General features: G+C 36.1%; 1 protein-coding gene across 2 annotated transcripts in view; it reads right to left on the minus strand.

Moving 5' to 3' along the window:
• DIAPH3 (diaphanous related formin 3) overlaps positions 1-17,665 on the minus strand; it is a 475,029-nt gene that overhangs the window by 306,366 nt on the left and 150,998 nt on the right. For both annotated transcript variants that reach the window (XM_037038667.1, XM_037038668.1), the window contains 5 exons: positions 13,552-13,662; positions 13,077-13,195; positions 12,128-12,244; positions 7,547-7,665; positions 3,962-4,026 (listed from right to left, as the gene is read on the minus strand). In XM_037038667.1, coding sequence (XP_036894562.1) covers positions 3,962-4,026; positions 7,547-7,665; positions 12,128-12,244; positions 13,077-13,195; positions 13,552-13,662 — 531 coding nt within the window. The remainder of the gene's footprint in view (positions 1-3,961; positions 4,027-7,546; positions 7,666-12,127; positions 12,245-13,076; positions 13,196-13,551; positions 13,663-17,665) is intronic.

Below are 17,665 nucleotides of genomic sequence, written 5' to 3' on the forward strand. Positions count from 1 at the left end.
CTACAACCAAGATTATTCCATCCAGCAAAGCTGTTGTTTAGAATCAAAGAACAGACAAAGAGCTTCCTAGACAAGGTTAAGCTAAAGGAGTTCATCATTACCAAACCATTTTTACACTGAAGGTTAAAGAGACTTATTTAAGAAAAAGAAGATAAAAAATATGAACAATAAAATGACAACAAACTCATTGCTATTAACAACTGAACCTTAAAAAAAAAACAAAAGCAAAAACAAACTAAGCAAACCACTACAAAAGGAACAGAATCACAGAAATGGAGATCACATAGAGGGTTATCAGTAGGGGAATGGGAGGAGGGGAGCGAGAGAAAAGGTACAGAGAATAAGTAGCATAAATGGTAGGTAGAAAATAGACAGGGGGAGGTGAAGAATAGTATAAGAAATGCAGAAGCCAAGGAACTTCTATGTACGACCCATGGACATGAAATACAGAGGGGGGATGAGGGTGAGAGGGGATGTGCAGAGTGGAGGGGAATAAAGGGAGAAAAAATGGGACAACTGTAATAGCATAATCAATAAAATATACTAAAAATTCTCATGAAACTCATAAAAATGACTATGAATGAATATAAGGGTGTGTTCACTTTGTGGTAATAGTATATGTACAATTTGCACATTTTTCTATACTTATGTTAAATTTTAAACCTGTTTGTCAAAAAACAAAATACTGTCCCAAAGAGAGTCTCTGGGAATTTCAAAGAATTAATATACAAAGTTCTCTGACAATAATACAATTAAATTAGACACTAACAATAAAAAGATAGACAAAACAAAACCTCTTGGAGAATGAAAAATGCATTTCTAAACTCATGACTTAAGGAAAAAATTTAAAAATAAATAAATAAATAAATTCTTTTTAAAAAAGGTATTTTTAGGGCACAAGAAAGATAAGTTTGGTTTAGGAAAAGTTAAGCATGTGTAAGAAATCCACAGTTTGTGCATGGCTCCTCCTTGGCATCTCACCTTGTCACCTCATACTGATCCATCAGGGTTCACGTTAGTCATCGCTTCCTTGAGTGAGTCCTCCCTGGCTGGCCGCCCAGGACTAAGTGAGGAATACAGTCAAACCTCAGTTCCCGAACATCTTGTTTATAGAACAACTCAGTTCCCAACCAAGTTGTTCATGGAAGAAAATGTCTCGGCTGTCTAACAAAACTTTGGATCTCGATTCTCTGCCTAACAACTCCTTTCATGCTGATACATGTATGATCAGTCACGTGTCTCTCAGGCAACAAAGGAGATTTGGTTTTTGAACAAATTGCTTCTCAAAGAGTTTTCTGGAATGAATTAAGTTGGAGAACCAAGGTTCCACTGTACTTCCTATAGGCTTACACACCACATAGGGTTTCTCCTACTACAGCAATTATCACACTATAATATAAAAATATAAAAATGTAGTATCACATTCCTCAATAACACTCACTAACCTGGAAGCTCATCAATAACGAAAACCTTTTCTATTTTATTCCAAAGCTTTACATTTGTAATTAAACTCAATATATCTTTGTTGAATGAACTGATGGGCCACTTCCTGTCCAATCTTTCTTCATATGATGAATGACTAAGTCACTGCCACATATTAAAGTCCTCCAATCTCCCAACATCAAACACCTTTGAGAGGTCTTTTTCTCTATTCTCCCTTTAATGACTGCTCAGTCAGTGTTTACTGCAGTGTAGCAAGAAATATTAAATTCTTCTTATGAGAGTAAGAATGAAAATGTCTTTTCCACAATATAAATATGTATACTATCATATTTCATAGCCTTGGAATGAAATTCATAAGAATAAAAGATTGTGTAGGGGGAAAATGATAAAACTATCAACAACTAGTCATAATTAGTACACACAAGAGAGTTTAATAAATTAACTTGGCCCAGTATTACATTCCAAATAAAAAATATCTAGAATCTCCCCTATAAAAGGATCAGACAAAATATAAACTTTACTTTAGCATTTTTATAATATCTATAGACAAATCATAGTAGCCTTGGGGATAAAATGAATATCCATTAAAGATGTACTTTAATGTATAAAAACTGATATGATAGCCTTCTCCAAAAAAGAGTTACTAGAGCAATACTGTGCTTACAATATTACACGCAAAAATGTCAAGAAATACAGTTAAGGTTGAGGGTCTGCTTAATTTCATTCCCCAGGGTAAATGTATTAGTGCATCTGTACAAGAAGGTTGATAATTCAATATTCTCTATGTACTTTCTGACATTTCTAGTCTTCATTTTTCAAATTTATGCACCAAAATAAAGAATGTGCCTGGCAACTCAGATCGCTTCCTGCCTAAAGCAAAGTATTTACATGTGTCCTTATAAAGCTATCAGAAAGAAGTTCTTGCTGATATACACAAAATGGTACGACAGTAGAAATCTTTTATGGAGCGAACAGTATTTTCTGAATATACCCAAGGCACATAGCTTCTTACTAAACGGAGACAACTAACCTTGAACAAGGTCTTTCTTCTATTTACATTTAAAGCGTACAATTTTAAAACAATATATTGAGAAGGTTACCATGTTTAACACCAATCATATAACCTGCATGTCTAAAAATTATTATAAAAGCAAATTCGTACTATCTGGGATACATCCAAATGAAGTACTTGAAAGTTTCCTACTATTTTCCCATAAAGAGTAAAAAATCTTACTAATATAAAGGTGGCAGGGTGAGGGGTCACTCAACAGCACAGACATCTGTCAACTGTGACAGTGACGACACTTAATTTAAATGATCCATTGTTTCTCCACTAGACTAGGCACTTCAGGGCAGTGACAATACCATGTTCACAGCTGTAATCCAGCTGCAACCAAATGCCTGAGATATAATACCCTCTCAGTAAGTGTTCAGTGAACTTTAGGACACCTTAGGACATTTACAAAGTTTTTCACAAGTTACTGCTAACTTATGAAAATGTGCCCACCACTGGAAGTCATATTTTATCTTAAAAGTTTATGAAATTGTGCATTTCCCTCAAGATTCTTTTAGGACCAGACACCAAAAAAAAAAAGAGTCTTTTTCATGGTGCCAAACACACAGTGAATGTTCATTTAGTGGTGGTAGTAGTGATTGTTATTCTTCCTCCAATGTAAGAAACCAGTTCAATCAATTCAAATCAGAGTAACTACCTAACATATGAAGAAAACAACAACATTGCCAGCAAAAACAAAACAAAACTGAACAAAACCAAAAACCACCATAGGAAAAAAAATCTAATAGCTATGCTCTAAGCAGAGATAAGAGCACGAAACAGCATCTTAAAGAGAAGTAATGAATGAATGACTGGCTGGTTAGCAATACTACTAGGCTGAAACAAATAAAGTTGGCAATATCTGATACTTTCAATCTATGAAAATGATAATTTTATATGGTTCAACCTGATGTAATATGAAGAAACGTTAATCAAAACAAGCAAATTAACCTTTCTTTAAAATTTTTTTGATATATTCTCAAACCTAAGTGCCTAAATTATATGATTTCTTAAGAAATACACCGAGGTCAAAATTCTGACTCTATATATTTTGTTCAATTAGTCATTCAAAAATATTCTTTTAGTACCTAGACCAGGAATCATTCAAGGTGCTGGGGATAGTGAATAAAACAAATGAAAAAAATCCCTAATGAAATGTACGCTAGAGAGATGGACAACACATTTATATATACACACATAAATACACAATAAACTATGTAGCACATAAGATGATAAATACAACAAGAGAAAAACAATAAAAGAAGCAGGGGGAGGGTCAGGATTGGGTGTGAGGGGCAAAAATTTTTAAATAAATAAATGGTCTAGAAGTCCTCCTTGGAAGACGGCGTTTGTGCAAATGCCTGAAGGAGGTAAAGGGGGGAACAACAGGCAAAGTCTCTGAGGCAGAGTCATACCTGCCGTGGTTCCCCCAAATAGTCCCTGAAGGTAGTCAAAGTTACTTACTTTCTTGTAAAATTCTGATGCTTTCTCTTCAGACTCTTCTACTTTCACTTGATCTATGCAAATATCTAAAATTGCAAAAACAAGAAATTTTAAATTGCAGTACTTCTCAAATGCATTATGACTTTAAAAGTTAAAAAAAAAACACTGAAAAGATTTAGAACAGTGCCAGTAATAAGGAAAATGGAGAAAAACTTATTACAATGTAGAAATGAACAACTTTCTAAGCATAATACCGAGGCCATAAAACATAAAGGAAAAGATAAACCCTACCACAATTTTAAACTTCTATTAGGCAGATGGAGGAGGGACTTGAACTGTGACATGTAATACCCAAAGGTTTCTATCATCAGTCCATATATATTTTAAAGGAAGAAGATTATATCCAACACAAGATAGGAAAATGGGCAATAGTAATACACAGAGAGTTAAGAGTAACAAGATTAAAAATTGCTAAAACATATGAATAAATATTTTATTTCCCTGATAATATGAAAATACAAAATATTTCATGAGAAATAGCACAGATTAAATGACCCATAACATCAAACATGGAAGTGGCACAGAGAAATCAACTTTGCCAACACAACAAATATAAATAAGAATCTTCACTAATGAGAAACTGGGCAATATGTACTAAAATTTTAAAATATGAATTTTTCTTCCCCACAATACTTCTATTTCTAGGACTTTGTCTTTAAGGATAGAGAGTCATTAAAATATTATTTACATCAGAAAAAAACTAAAAATAAATGCTCATAAAATTGTTTAAACAAGTTATGACACAGGAGATCTGTACAGAAAATATCCAGTCATGTAATATGAAAATAGACATTTATGGAAGAAAACACACTATACAAGAAACATTGTACACAGGAGAATGATGCCACAGTCCCCTTCAAAGTAGGCACCTTGGGACCTCACACAGCTCTCCCAGTATCTCTTCCACTGTTCAAAACACTCTGCAAGATCCTTTGTTAGAATCGCCATTGGCTGCCCTTTGTATTTTGCTGAAAATATCATCAATGGTCTGAAATCTTTTCCCTTTCAAAGGTCATTTTAGTTTTGGAAAAACTAAAGTCACAAGTTGCCACAGCCAGAAGTCACAAGTTGCCACATCGGGGCTGTGCCAGGGCTAAGTCACCTTGGTGATTTGATGTTCTCCCCCCAAATTCTGAATGATACATGATGCAAGAGCGGGCACGCTGTCATGATGAAGCTGCCAATCACCAGTTGCCCATAGTTGTGACTGTTTTCATCTTACTGAATCTCTCAAATGACAAAGAACATTGAGGTGGTACTCTTTATTAATTGCTTGCCTTGCAGGGGCATACTCGCGATGGATAACATCTTCCCAATCAAAAAACACAGTTATAATGGTATCAATCTCGCTGTCACTTTGCCTTGCCTTCTTCAGGTGTGGAGAACCAAGAGACATTCACTGGGACAACTAGGCCTTTGTTCTGGATCATAACCACAATTCATCTCGTTACAACCCTCTTGAGGAAATCTGCTTCACTGGTAGAAGTTTGAATCAAGTCATTAGCAACTGCAGCATAATGTTCCTTCTGCTCTGGTAGTAGCAGCCACAGAATGAATTTTGCCATGACACATTTCATGCCAAGATCCTGCATCAAAATCTTGGACACAGCAGTTTTTGGAATCACCAGATCAGCTTCTATTTCTCACACTGTAAGTCACCAATCTTTGATTGCAGCCCATTTCTCACACTGTAAGTCACCAATCTTTGTTGATTGCAGCCCATACACATTTAACATTCTGAGGTGTCCTGCTTGTTGCAGGCCTTCCAGAATGTGGATCACTTTCAACAGATTCTCGACTATCTTTAAAGCATTTATGCCTCACTTTCATTTGCACTGCACTCACTGCTTCATCCCTGAAAGCCTTCTAAATCATCCAGTTTCTGCAAAGGAATGTTCAAGCTTAACACAAAATTTGATGCAGATTTGTTCTACTTGCTCAGTCATTTTGAATGTGACAGCCACTCGGCACACACACTTAATGGCATCTACTGTCCCCACTGACTAGTAAAGTCATTGTTCGTGCATGGACATTCCAGTCCACTCTCCTTGGCTGCCAGGTTACATCTATGTCTTACAAAATGTTCTCATTATATTAACAATGGCTGGACTTCTTCCAGACAGACCTTGTATATCCACATGATGGGATACCATGGCAGAAGTGATTTATATAGATTTCCCACGATGGATTTTATCCCTTTCATTTTTTTAATGAAAGTAGTACATGTGCATGGCTTTAAAAAATTATAGAAAAGCTTATAATAATAAGTAATAGTGAACCAAATCAACTGTATTGAAAACTGAACCCAACTCCCTGAATGCAACCTCTCAAAGCTCTTTCTATATTAGATTATTCCGTGGTTAGGTCCTTAACTCTAAATAAAATGTCAATACCATTATTTCTTGACTTATCTATTTAGGACATTATATAACTTCCTGTTACTTGCTAAGGTGCCTGGCTCTATACCACTAAATAAACATGTAAACCTCTGATCCCTGTTACACAGACAGCATCTTGATTTTCACTCTAATACATGAAGCTATCTATGCCACGTACTCTCTACCATCTGTCTCCCGAACTGCCCAACCTTGTGTCTTCTCTCCTCTTTTCATTTCAACACTCTTCTGATCTGCATTGTTCAGGCCTATAACTTTATTCTAAATATTTAATAACATAAATACAATAAATTCATTACTTGTATTAGCCATAGAGTATTTTAAGATTATAATTCCTTTCTATATTCTATATTTTGCAAGACTCGAAAGTCAAAACCAGTCATCTACTCAAAAAAATAAAAAAGTGTTCCTAATGTCCAGGAATAAATACTCTTTTCTGATACTATTCAAAAATCATTCCACATTTTGAATTTTTACTTGAAAGCTTGAATTTTATCACTGGTAACAAATTCTATCACTCATTTTCCTTGAAGATACAGACACACTTCATTTCATTTTTAAGAAAGTGTGCGTCAAACATTCAAGTCTGAGTAGTCATAGCTTGTTTGACAATCATCCATTTGGTGTAAAAGAGAAGCCAGTTTGGTCACACCCAGACAATTACACGCATGTGTTCTCACCGCACTCTGGTATGCAGCAGAAGTCCTTCACATGCACATCTCATTTTGTCAGATAAGGAAAACAATGTGTGCTCAGGGCAGATATTTAATAAAATTAATATTTCTAGGTCTTTATCAAGGACATTCTTATGTAAAAAAATGACAGTTTTTATTGTTTTGTTTTGCTTCAGTAGGAGGGAAGAATACAATGACCAGAAGGATTGTTCTGTGCCCCCGCCTGGTTTAATCACAAAGTGCTAGCAGTTCTCCCCACCTTCGGTTTGCATCACCAGGGCAAATATCCACACAGAAAAAAAAGACAAATAATGTTTTAACATTATGAAAGTAGTTTTAAGTATTTGAACCCCAGTAAGGGTATCAAGGACCTCGGAAGTCTACAGGTTCCACTATGAGAACAGATACTCTAGAGCTAAATGAGGGAGTAAGAGACAATAATCTTATTTCCATTTAAATAGTAGAAAAATACTCACCAACAAACTGACTTAAATCTAAATCTAGTCTTTTTCGATATGTGAAGTCTGGATCCATCCCATCTCTATGCAATACAATCTGAGATACACATTCGTCAATTAATTTGAAGTACTGTTGCCTAAACCAAGGAAAAGAATAAGTGTACACTCAATTTATTAGTGTGACTTTACATCAAAATAAAATACTTTGGTAAGCTTGATTTCAAGTTCAATAATTTACTTTGTACAGTTTCAGCAGTGGATGTAAATTTAACATGGGATTGACAGTAAATACCATTACCTTATCACTTTCCTTTTAATCATTTAAGACATTATATTTTATAATACTTCAACCAATACAGTGTGTTTTAACAATTTCCTTACACAAGTCAGAATGCTGACCTAATTAGTAAGCAGTAAAAGGAAGAATATTAAGATACAGTGAGATACACGCCGAAAAGCAATCCTCAATAAAGGTCATCAACCAACCACGGTAGCATAGTGAAATAGCTACCATTTATTCATTTCATTAATACAAATTTTCAAAGAAATATTTTCTAAAATATTCTCTGGCACTGTCTGGTGTGGCTTGGTGGATTGGGTCCTGGCCTGCAAATCAAAGGGTCACTGGTTCAATTCCCAGTCCTGAGTTGAGGAACAGGTCCCCTGTTGGGAGTGCGCAAGAGGCAACCACACATTAATGTTTCTCTCCCTCCCTCCCCCTCTCTCTGGAAATAAATAATAAGATCTTTAAAAAATTCTCTTGAAGTTTCTTCAAACTATACAGTATACTGCTTCTAGAATGTGTGTGCAGATAAAAATTATAGATGGGAATGAAGTTTGTGTATCATCCATTATGTGCAATCAATAAACGATTTAATATCCTCTTTAAAAAAAAGAAAATTGAGACTGTAAATTACATACAACATCAAATAAATATCTTCCTCAAAAAAAACTAGATAAACTTAGTGCTATAACTTTTGTCCAAAAATTAAAGTTTAATTAAAATGCCCAAATGGGGTTCACGTTGTCATCACAGTTCAGTCCACTATGAATGTAATAAGCTAGAGAACATCCCTTAAACTCAAGTCAACACATGTGAAGGAAATATGCAGAAATTTTTTAAAAAACCAAACTAAAGTGATAGAAACTGTGGGCACCATTCTAAGGAGGCACAGTCCTCCATCCCCAGCCACCTCCCACCCCACAACTCATTTCTGCCCTCGATGACATTCTGCAACTCCTCTCCCAATCTTCCTTACCGTGTATATGGTGTCCTCTCTAGCCACTTGGGCCTTCCTTCCCTAGAAACTATGACCTATAGCCCTTGACCTACTTACCCTACATCTAATAAACCATCCATTATGTTTAATAAAATTTACAACAGCTTAAGATTAGCATAAAGACTAAGATTCATTAATTGTCTGAGTGAAAATGTTCAAGACATTGTTCCAGGCTACAAAATCAAAGCAAGAAGGTATTATCGACTTCTTTCAAATAATCTCCCATTCTCTAACACTTCAGCCACAAACACATTTCCACTCAAGGTACATAAATTGCACGCACATTTAGATCTCTCACATTTGAAGATTTAGACAATTGACTTCCATTCCTCTTTACTCATTCAATGCTATCCTAATGTTGTTTTAATAAGAAAAATATTTGCCCTGGCTGGTGTAGCTAGGCGGATTGAGCACGGGCCTGGAACCACACGATCAAGGTTCGATTCCTAGTCAGGGCACATGCCTGGGTTGCAGGCCAGTTCCCGGCAGGGGACTCATGAGAGGCAACCATACACTGATACTTCTCTCCTTCTCTCCTTCCCTTCCTCTCTAAAGATAAATAAATAAAATCTTAAAAAAAAGAAAAATATTTTAAATTAACAATGCAAGCTACTTATGTCATTGAAAAAATTCATTTCAGTAACTATTCCCCCCCTCCATACTCCAAATTATGAGCTCAGCTATTATGAGCTCCAAATGATTTCAGCTATTTATAATCTAGCTGAAATTTTGTGCAAAAAATATTTCAGCAAGGCAATATTAGCAAGGACTAATGTGCATCTAATTTCCAAAAATGCAAATTGAGAAGATAATCTCTATGAGTGATATCGGTGAGTTAGTGAATATGTCAGAGGCATATGGGAATAACATTAAGAGATGAATACAAATTGTCATTACTTACAAAAAGCAATTTTAGAAAACTTTAAAAACAATATTCATTTTCTCTGTAATATTTTTACAGACTATGAGAAATTACTTCCCAGGCACACCCAACAACATGGTGCTCTGCACATGGTCAGCCACGAATTATTTGTTGCAGAACTGAATCTGATCTTCTACTCTACCTTCTAATTATCTCACTGCATTTGATTTTCTTGGTCGGCAGGGGCTACTTTGATATGCGTTCTCCCACGGGGTTCCACTGACGTAAAATTCTCTCATGTTCCAAATGTAGAAGTGAAAAAATAATCTAGTGTTGTTATTTACTAATTACTTTAAGTGAGACCATTTTGCATTCTGAAATCTATTTATTCCTTAACTAAGCTATTAAAAACAATATGAATTATGTTTATTCAGATCAATAATTAAAAATGTTCATTAAGCAAAATACATTCAGATAACAGAAGGCTTCTGCAAGGGAAAATCCAGGTCCATCTGAGATAGCATACTAAAAAATGAAGATAAGACCAAGATTCACTCTAAATCAAACCGTTAATTTTACTGTACGTAAAAGAATGTCTGAAAAAATTTTATGCAAATAAACATGATTCTGACTTAATACTGTTATAAAAGCATAACAGCCTTATAAGAACAAAAACAACCCAACAACAAATAACAAGGATGTTGGGTCACGGTAAGAACACGCGTGGAACACGTCTGGACTACAACAGTCACAGGAAGAACACTGCCTTCAGAGCAACCATACTCGGAACAAAGACCAAGGACCTGCAGCTTAAAGAGCCAACAAAAACACAGCATTAGATGTGAATCAAATTTGAAAAGTGATACTCAGAAGATGACCAAAATAATTAAACTTGTGTGCCTCACTAACTTCAATAGGACTACAGTCTAACACTTCTCTGAGACCTTTGACCCCACTTAAGTGATAGGACTGATCCTCGGAAAATGCCCCAGGACCGCTGTGCTTTGTAATCTGTTTTGAAATTAGACACAACCTCTTATCCCCCTGGAGCACTGATGAAGGGATTAAGGTCATTGACTAAAATATAACACCCCCAACCTCACCCACCTCACCCCCACAGCACTAGGGCCACATTCAAATTTTTGGCAGCAAACATCAGTGTTGAATCCTTGAAACCTCAAACAGCTTTAAACAACTGAAGGCTGACAGGACCAACCACATAGGGAGATCAAGTAAAGGATGGGGTTTCTTCAGAGGAAATGAAGTTTCAATTTCACCTTTAAGTAAATCTGGAAGATAAATATAATATCCCGACTAGCAGGGTACCTATATTTTAAAGTCTTATGTAATTAATGTATTAGTATTTTTATCTAGCATTTATAAAGTGGTTAAATATTTCAACTGTTTTATTTTTTAATAAAATAATAGAAGAAAATTAAGCATCAGAACTGGTCACTAAATTCATATTTTACAATACCAATGGGATTCCTCAATTCTACAAAGGGAAGAGATGGGATGGATGATCTGTACTTTTCCCAAAGCACCTAAAGCTTCAGCATTTTTGACTCACTCTGCTCTGATGCTGTTGGCACATCAAAGCATACTCCCTGACCTCACCCAGACGACAGTGCCTGAATGACACATGTCTAGCAAATCCTTCCTGCTAAAATAAAAATATGGAGAAATTTACTAACCACAGTATTTAAGAATGCAATTTCAGTAAAGCTATGTTGGTGGCAAAAAAAAAAGGTTTTATATTCGAAGATCTCAGCTTCCTTCATAAAACAGTAATAACAGCAAAAAGAGGATATTGAAAACATTTGCTGAGCATACACCACGTGCCAAGTATTTGGCTAGGAGTTTTACCCATGTTACCATATTTCATTTTCATAGCAACCCAAGCAAGTTAGATGCTAATATCCACACACAGTTACATGTAGGTAAAGTACAGCCAGGATAAACAGCCTGTTAATAAGGTCAAGATGGCTAAGACATAACCAAACTTGAAAAGTCATTTGTCTTGCTTTTCTGATACATTAGCAACATTAAACACATCTGTCTTATTAAGGCACTTTCTACCTGCTTAATAAAAGCAATGTTTAAGTGTCCTTCATATAACTTATAAAGAGAAACTCATCATCATTCCTACTGCCTAAGGACTAACCGGAAAATATCATCCGTCACTTGATAAACTAGCAATTTGTTGCTAGTTTGCATTTTTATTCAGACGAAAAGTTGTAAACAAGAATCCATTGGAGCTTTTTAAAAAGTAGTAATATTTTACCATCACTTATCTAAATATAAGCCCAGAGGAAATGCTACATTCTATGAATCAATATTATGACAGAAAAGAACATCTTAAAATTATTGGCTTGCCCAAATCAAACATCAGGTGAATTTCAAAATTAACAGAATTTTACCAGTGAAAGAAAACATTAGAATATGGTTTCCTCTTACCTTATAAAACAATCATTTCGAATCAGTAAAAGATGCTGAAGAATAGAAATAAAATATTTCTCTGCTCTAGTTTCCTTAACTGTACTCCACAACATGTTGTAAACATCATATGCATCAGTAAATCAATTAAGGAACATGTCGACTTATTTATCCTCTACAATAAACTAAATAATATGACATAGAATCTGCTCTGTAACACTTCTAAATATTACTGTGTCTTACCCTGAAACAGGCACTGTTTATACTCAACATGTGATCAAAAACAGGTAATTAGAACTGAGAGTAGAGGGGAAGTTGTGTGCAAATGATGCCCTGACACTTCTTGGCTTCTCCTCTACTGTCAACTCTGCCACCCACCGCCCCCCCCCCCCACAAAGAGCCAAGAGGCTGCTGGCAGGCAGTGCACTGGGCACCTGCACTGGGTTCAGCTGGGGTGGGGGCCTGAACTAAGAGAGCATTACCTACCAGGGAGAAACCTACTAGGGGACTGGAACCTGACGGATCTCTGAAAAAGCACAGACATCTGCAGGCCCAAGACATTAACAAAATCCCGTGTGAGGACATACCCACAGTGCAAGGCAGGAGCTAACCAGAAGGCTATAGTCCCCTAATTCCTACTGCTGGAAAACATGTAGGGAGAGGGCAGGTACCAAACACAAAAAGACAAGAGGACAGGAATAGGCATGCACATAAGAGACTGGTGTCACAGAGTTCATTTGTACGTTGTAACATCTGTTTACTTATCAGTGTATTCATAAAAATCACACATTAATTAACTAATAAAATAAGAAAAGTTTATACAATTATCCTTCTCATTCATAAAGGTCTGATTTTATATTCTTTGTATAGACATGGCTACAGGAGTTTAATATTTTATGGGATGGAACTTGGTAGGTTGAATTTTAACAATAATTTGTATATCTGTCTAGACTTTAGAACAAAAGGATATTCAAGTTCAGCTTTAATATCTTCCAAGCGATGAGACAACTCAATCAAATCTTCTTCCTTGTGCTCTTCAAAAACTTTAAGTTGGATATCCAGGCCATCATTCTTAATGCATTTTAAGTTCTAGAAATAATAGAAATTGTAATAAAATACTTATATAATGCAAAAAAATAAATATATAATAAAATATTTATATAATGCAAAAAATAAATACAATTTATATTATATACATTTTTATATAATATAAAAAAATAAATACAAATACAAATAAACAACCAACCACTTAACTTGATTTATACCATTCAAACATTTAAAGTGTTAAATACTCAGAAATCTTATCTAGATTTAAAAAATAGATTTTAATATTCAAGCCTTTTTCCCCATAGATAAATTATTCTTGAAGGTAATTTATCTAAACTTCCCCTTACTCAAGTACTTCTCTAATTTAAATATTAATAAGGAGACTGCTGGGCACTTACTGGCAGTATCTCTTTCAGTCCACAACGCAAAAATTCGTTTCTGATGTGAAGCCTGAAGTCCAGATCATCGGGAGACGTAACAAGGGCATTGATGAGCTGCATACACGCCACCTACCGTAAAGTACACAGCCAGAGTCAGACTTGGATTCGACATTTAAAAGGGGGTAACGGAGCTGAAACATCCAGGTCTTGCTCCAAGTATCATTATCAAATATCTTCCTTCACAAGAGAGTCTATTAAAACAACAATTCTTATGGAAATGATTGTAATCAATCCTAAGTTCTATAAAAATTGCAGTTTCAGTAGTCTTTACTTTTCAAGCAGTCAGAGGTTCCTGTGGGCAAGGAGGGGTGAAGGGACATTAGGCATTGCCACTGTTCATAGAAACATTTACTCTAACCCAAAGTTAAGTTCTTGTCCAAAAACGTCAGTTCATACACATAAACCACAAACTCAACAATCCTAGTTGACAGACTGTAAATCTCTAATAGATGGCTAACACATAAAATAGGAAAATGAAACAATTTTCCATTCATCAAGAGAAACCCAAAGTCCCAAGGACTTCAAAGTTGACAAGTGTCCTGAATCTGGTTAATGGGGTTGTTATAACTGGAAACTATTTACAAATGCTACATAATTAATTACTAGCAGTTAATTTACCTAAAAACAGTTCTTTTTGGTAAAAATTCAAAATCACTGTATATTATGACAAATGCATAAAGAATTAATATAACTAACTATATTACTTATTATTTCATACATACCTTAAATGATAAAAATTAAACCGCACTGTATTTTTTAGTTTAGGTTTAACACTCTAACTTTCAACCTTTCCATTTTTTAACCCTGGCCTAAATATATCATTCATCATCTGAAATCCATACAATAGAAGGAAGAGAGATTGTCTCCGGAGAAGCAAAAGTATGCTTTGCTGCTGATGTTGTTATTTTTATACGCCTACGTTCTACCAAAATCTAGCAAGAATGATGAGCCTTCTGATCAATGTTTGGGCTCATGCTGTTCCCTAAATTGTCCTTTCTCCATCCCTTAAGGCAAGGTTCCTATGAATTTAAAATGCCATTTTTAGATCAAGACACCAGTAGGGGTCTCAGTCCCTGTTGGCTGAAATATATAGTAATTGTTGTATGTTATATCCAAATGCTAAAATCTAACCAGCATTCTTCTACTGTCAAAACTTAAAGACTATTTAAAGTGGGGTTAAGAAATGTGCCAGAAGAGAGGGGAAAGAAAAACATTTTTTTCCTTGAAAAAAGGAAAAACTGAAAAAAGAATCAATCTTCCCAGCACACATTCACTGAACTGTAACCAGTTCATGTCAAAAAGTCAAGTTTAAAATGCTTTCTTTCCACTTCCTTCCTAGCCATTACCTGGTACCCATAAATGTTTTTCTCAGCAATACTACATAATTTTAAAAGATCTCAAAAAGCATATAAGTAATGGTTCTGTGCATTCGGAGGAATTAAATCAGTCTTAGTCACCAAGTTTCTGGGAAAGACGTAAATTAAAGACTACTCAAACAAAGCCACAAAAAATAGTAAATTTGCTCCCTTAGCAAATATCACCTAAATGGAAAATAGATATGTGTAGAGAAATAACAGTATGAAAATGCAGAGAAAAAAGAGAAAAGGTTCATCCAAGATACTTCCAGTAACTATTCTAAATGACAATTCACCATAACAGGAAAAACAGAAAACTGACTTAATTTGAAATGATGAATTTAGTTCTATAAAATATCCTTCCCAATTCTAATAATGATTGGCCATCAGGACCTATAGCCACCCTTTGACTAATTTACACTGTTTATGTTAATTATTCAAAGATGTCTATGAACATATACAAGTATGCAGCAAATGTATTATTTCCTTACAGATAACAAATTCTATAATCAAGCTAAAAAACAAGGAATGAGTTTCTTCTACATTTTTAACACATATACCATTGTACCATATAATTTCACACTAACACAACATACCAGCAGAAGTGAGTGCCAAATCAATTACAAGAGACACTAAAAAAGTTTCAGGAACTATAACAGTAAACAAGTCGTCTGCCCAAAAGAAGGTAAATAGGTAAAATGATTAAACATATACTATATACTATGAGAGATATGTTTGGTATATAATGATGTAAAAGGGTGCAGCCCAGGAGCCTCCAAAAGGATTTGTAATGGGGTCCAGAACTCAGGGTGTCCAGGAAATATTAAAAAGATGGGATATCCTCACCCCCAGAGATCTGAGCTGGGGGATGGGACTCATGCAGCAGGACCATTGAGAGCTATTTTGAATAGCAACAGTTTTGCAGATTACCTCTAGAATGGTCATTTAGCATATCTATAACCTCTAACTGGTTTCATAGGTCTGTTACATAGCTGTGGCCATGCTTTGAGCCAGGAAGGCAGGAGTGACTTCCACCCAGGATGTAACTGGGAGGCAGCTCCCCCTGGTTACAGAGCCTGCATGAGAGCTTGGAGATGTTTGGCTCCATAGCACAGGGCCACACCTGACCACTGGGCCACTTACTATGGCAGCCCAGTAAACCTGGAAGAATAAAAGAAGGCCGGCAGGTGTAACTGATTGTAGAAGGAGTCGGAAATGGGGATGCAGAGGAAGACTGGCGCTGGGATTTAAACCCAGACATGGCCACCATGACAAGAAGAACCACACCGCTTTGGCAGGGGAGAACCATGCGGCTTTGGGTCTCCCTTTGCCACACAGCTTAGGAAGCCAGAAAACAATATGTAGCAGCAATGCCGACCGAGCTCTCACTTAGTGGTTCGGAAGAATGCAGGACAGACAACTGTGGGAAGGAAAGGGGTAAAAGGACTCTCGCTGGTGGGCCATGAGGAGGTGTAATACGCTTTTGGATTAAGAACTGGAGATCCTGGTGACACAGCTGATGGTGCTAGGAACCAAGGGAGGCCTACCAGCCAAGCACGGACTACTGGGAAGAACCTGGGGCTGCCTGAGCCACGGACTTCTATTACTTTTTCTGAGATAGGGTACCCCACACAGGTCAAAGGTGGGAAAGAAGGACTGTATGTGTTAGTGGGTGTTTTAAGGGACATTGAAATTTTTTTAACATTTTATTTTTTAAAATATATTTTATTGATTATACCACTACAGTTGTTCTATTCCCCCCCCTTCATTCCCCTCCACCCTGCACACCTCCACCCCCACCAATCCCCTCCTTTACTTTATGTCCATGTGTCCAAAGTTCTTTAGATTCTATATTTCCCCTATTATTCTTGCCCTCCTCCTACCTATTTTCTGCCTACTGTCTATGCTACTTATTTTCTGTACCTTCTCCCCCCTTCTCCTCCTCCCACTCCCCTGTTGCTAACCCTCCATGTGTTCTTCATTTCTATGGTTCCACTCCTGATCTAGCTGTCCTCTTGGTTTGCTTTTGTTTTAGGTGTGGTTGTTAATAATTGTGAGTTTGCTGCCCTTTCACTGTTCGTACTTTTTATCTTCTTTTTCTTAGATAAGTCCCTTTAACATTTCATATAATAAGGGCTTGGTGATGATGAACTCCTTGAATTTGATCTTATCTGAGAAGCACTTTATCTGCCCTTCCATTCTAAATGAAAGCTTTTCTAGACAGAGCACTCTTGGTTGTAGGTCTTTGGATTTAATGACTTGGAATACTTCTTTCTAGCCCCTTCTCGCCTGTAAGGTCACTTTTGAGAAATCCACTGACAGTCTGATGGGAACTCCTTTGTAGGTGACTGTCCCCTTATCTCTTGCTGCTTCTAGGAGTCTCTCCTTTATTTTAATCTTGGCTAATATAATTATGATGTGCCTTGGTGTGTTCCTTCTTGGGTCCAACTTCTTTAGGACTCTCTGAGCTTCCTGAACTTCCTGGAAGTCTATTTCCTTTGCCAGATTGGGGAAGTTATCCTTTATTATTTGTTCAAATAAATTTTCCACTTGCTCTTTCTCTTCCCCTTCTGGTACCCCTATAATTTGGATGATGGAGCATTTAAAGATGACCTGGAGGTTCCTAAGCTTCTCCTCATTTTTTTGAGTTGTTGTTTCTTCATATTTTTCTGTTTGATCATTTTTCTTCCTCCTTCTGGTCCACTCCCTTGATTTCA

The sequence above is a fragment of the Sturnira hondurensis genome, unplaced genomic scaffold (genome assembly GCF_014824575.4).
Source record: "Sturnira hondurensis isolate 20B ecotype Veracruz unplaced genomic scaffold, ASM1482457v3 Scaffold0024805, whole genome shotgun sequence".
NCBI lineage: Eukaryota > Metazoa > Chordata > Mammalia > Chiroptera > Phyllostomidae > Sturnira > Sturnira hondurensis.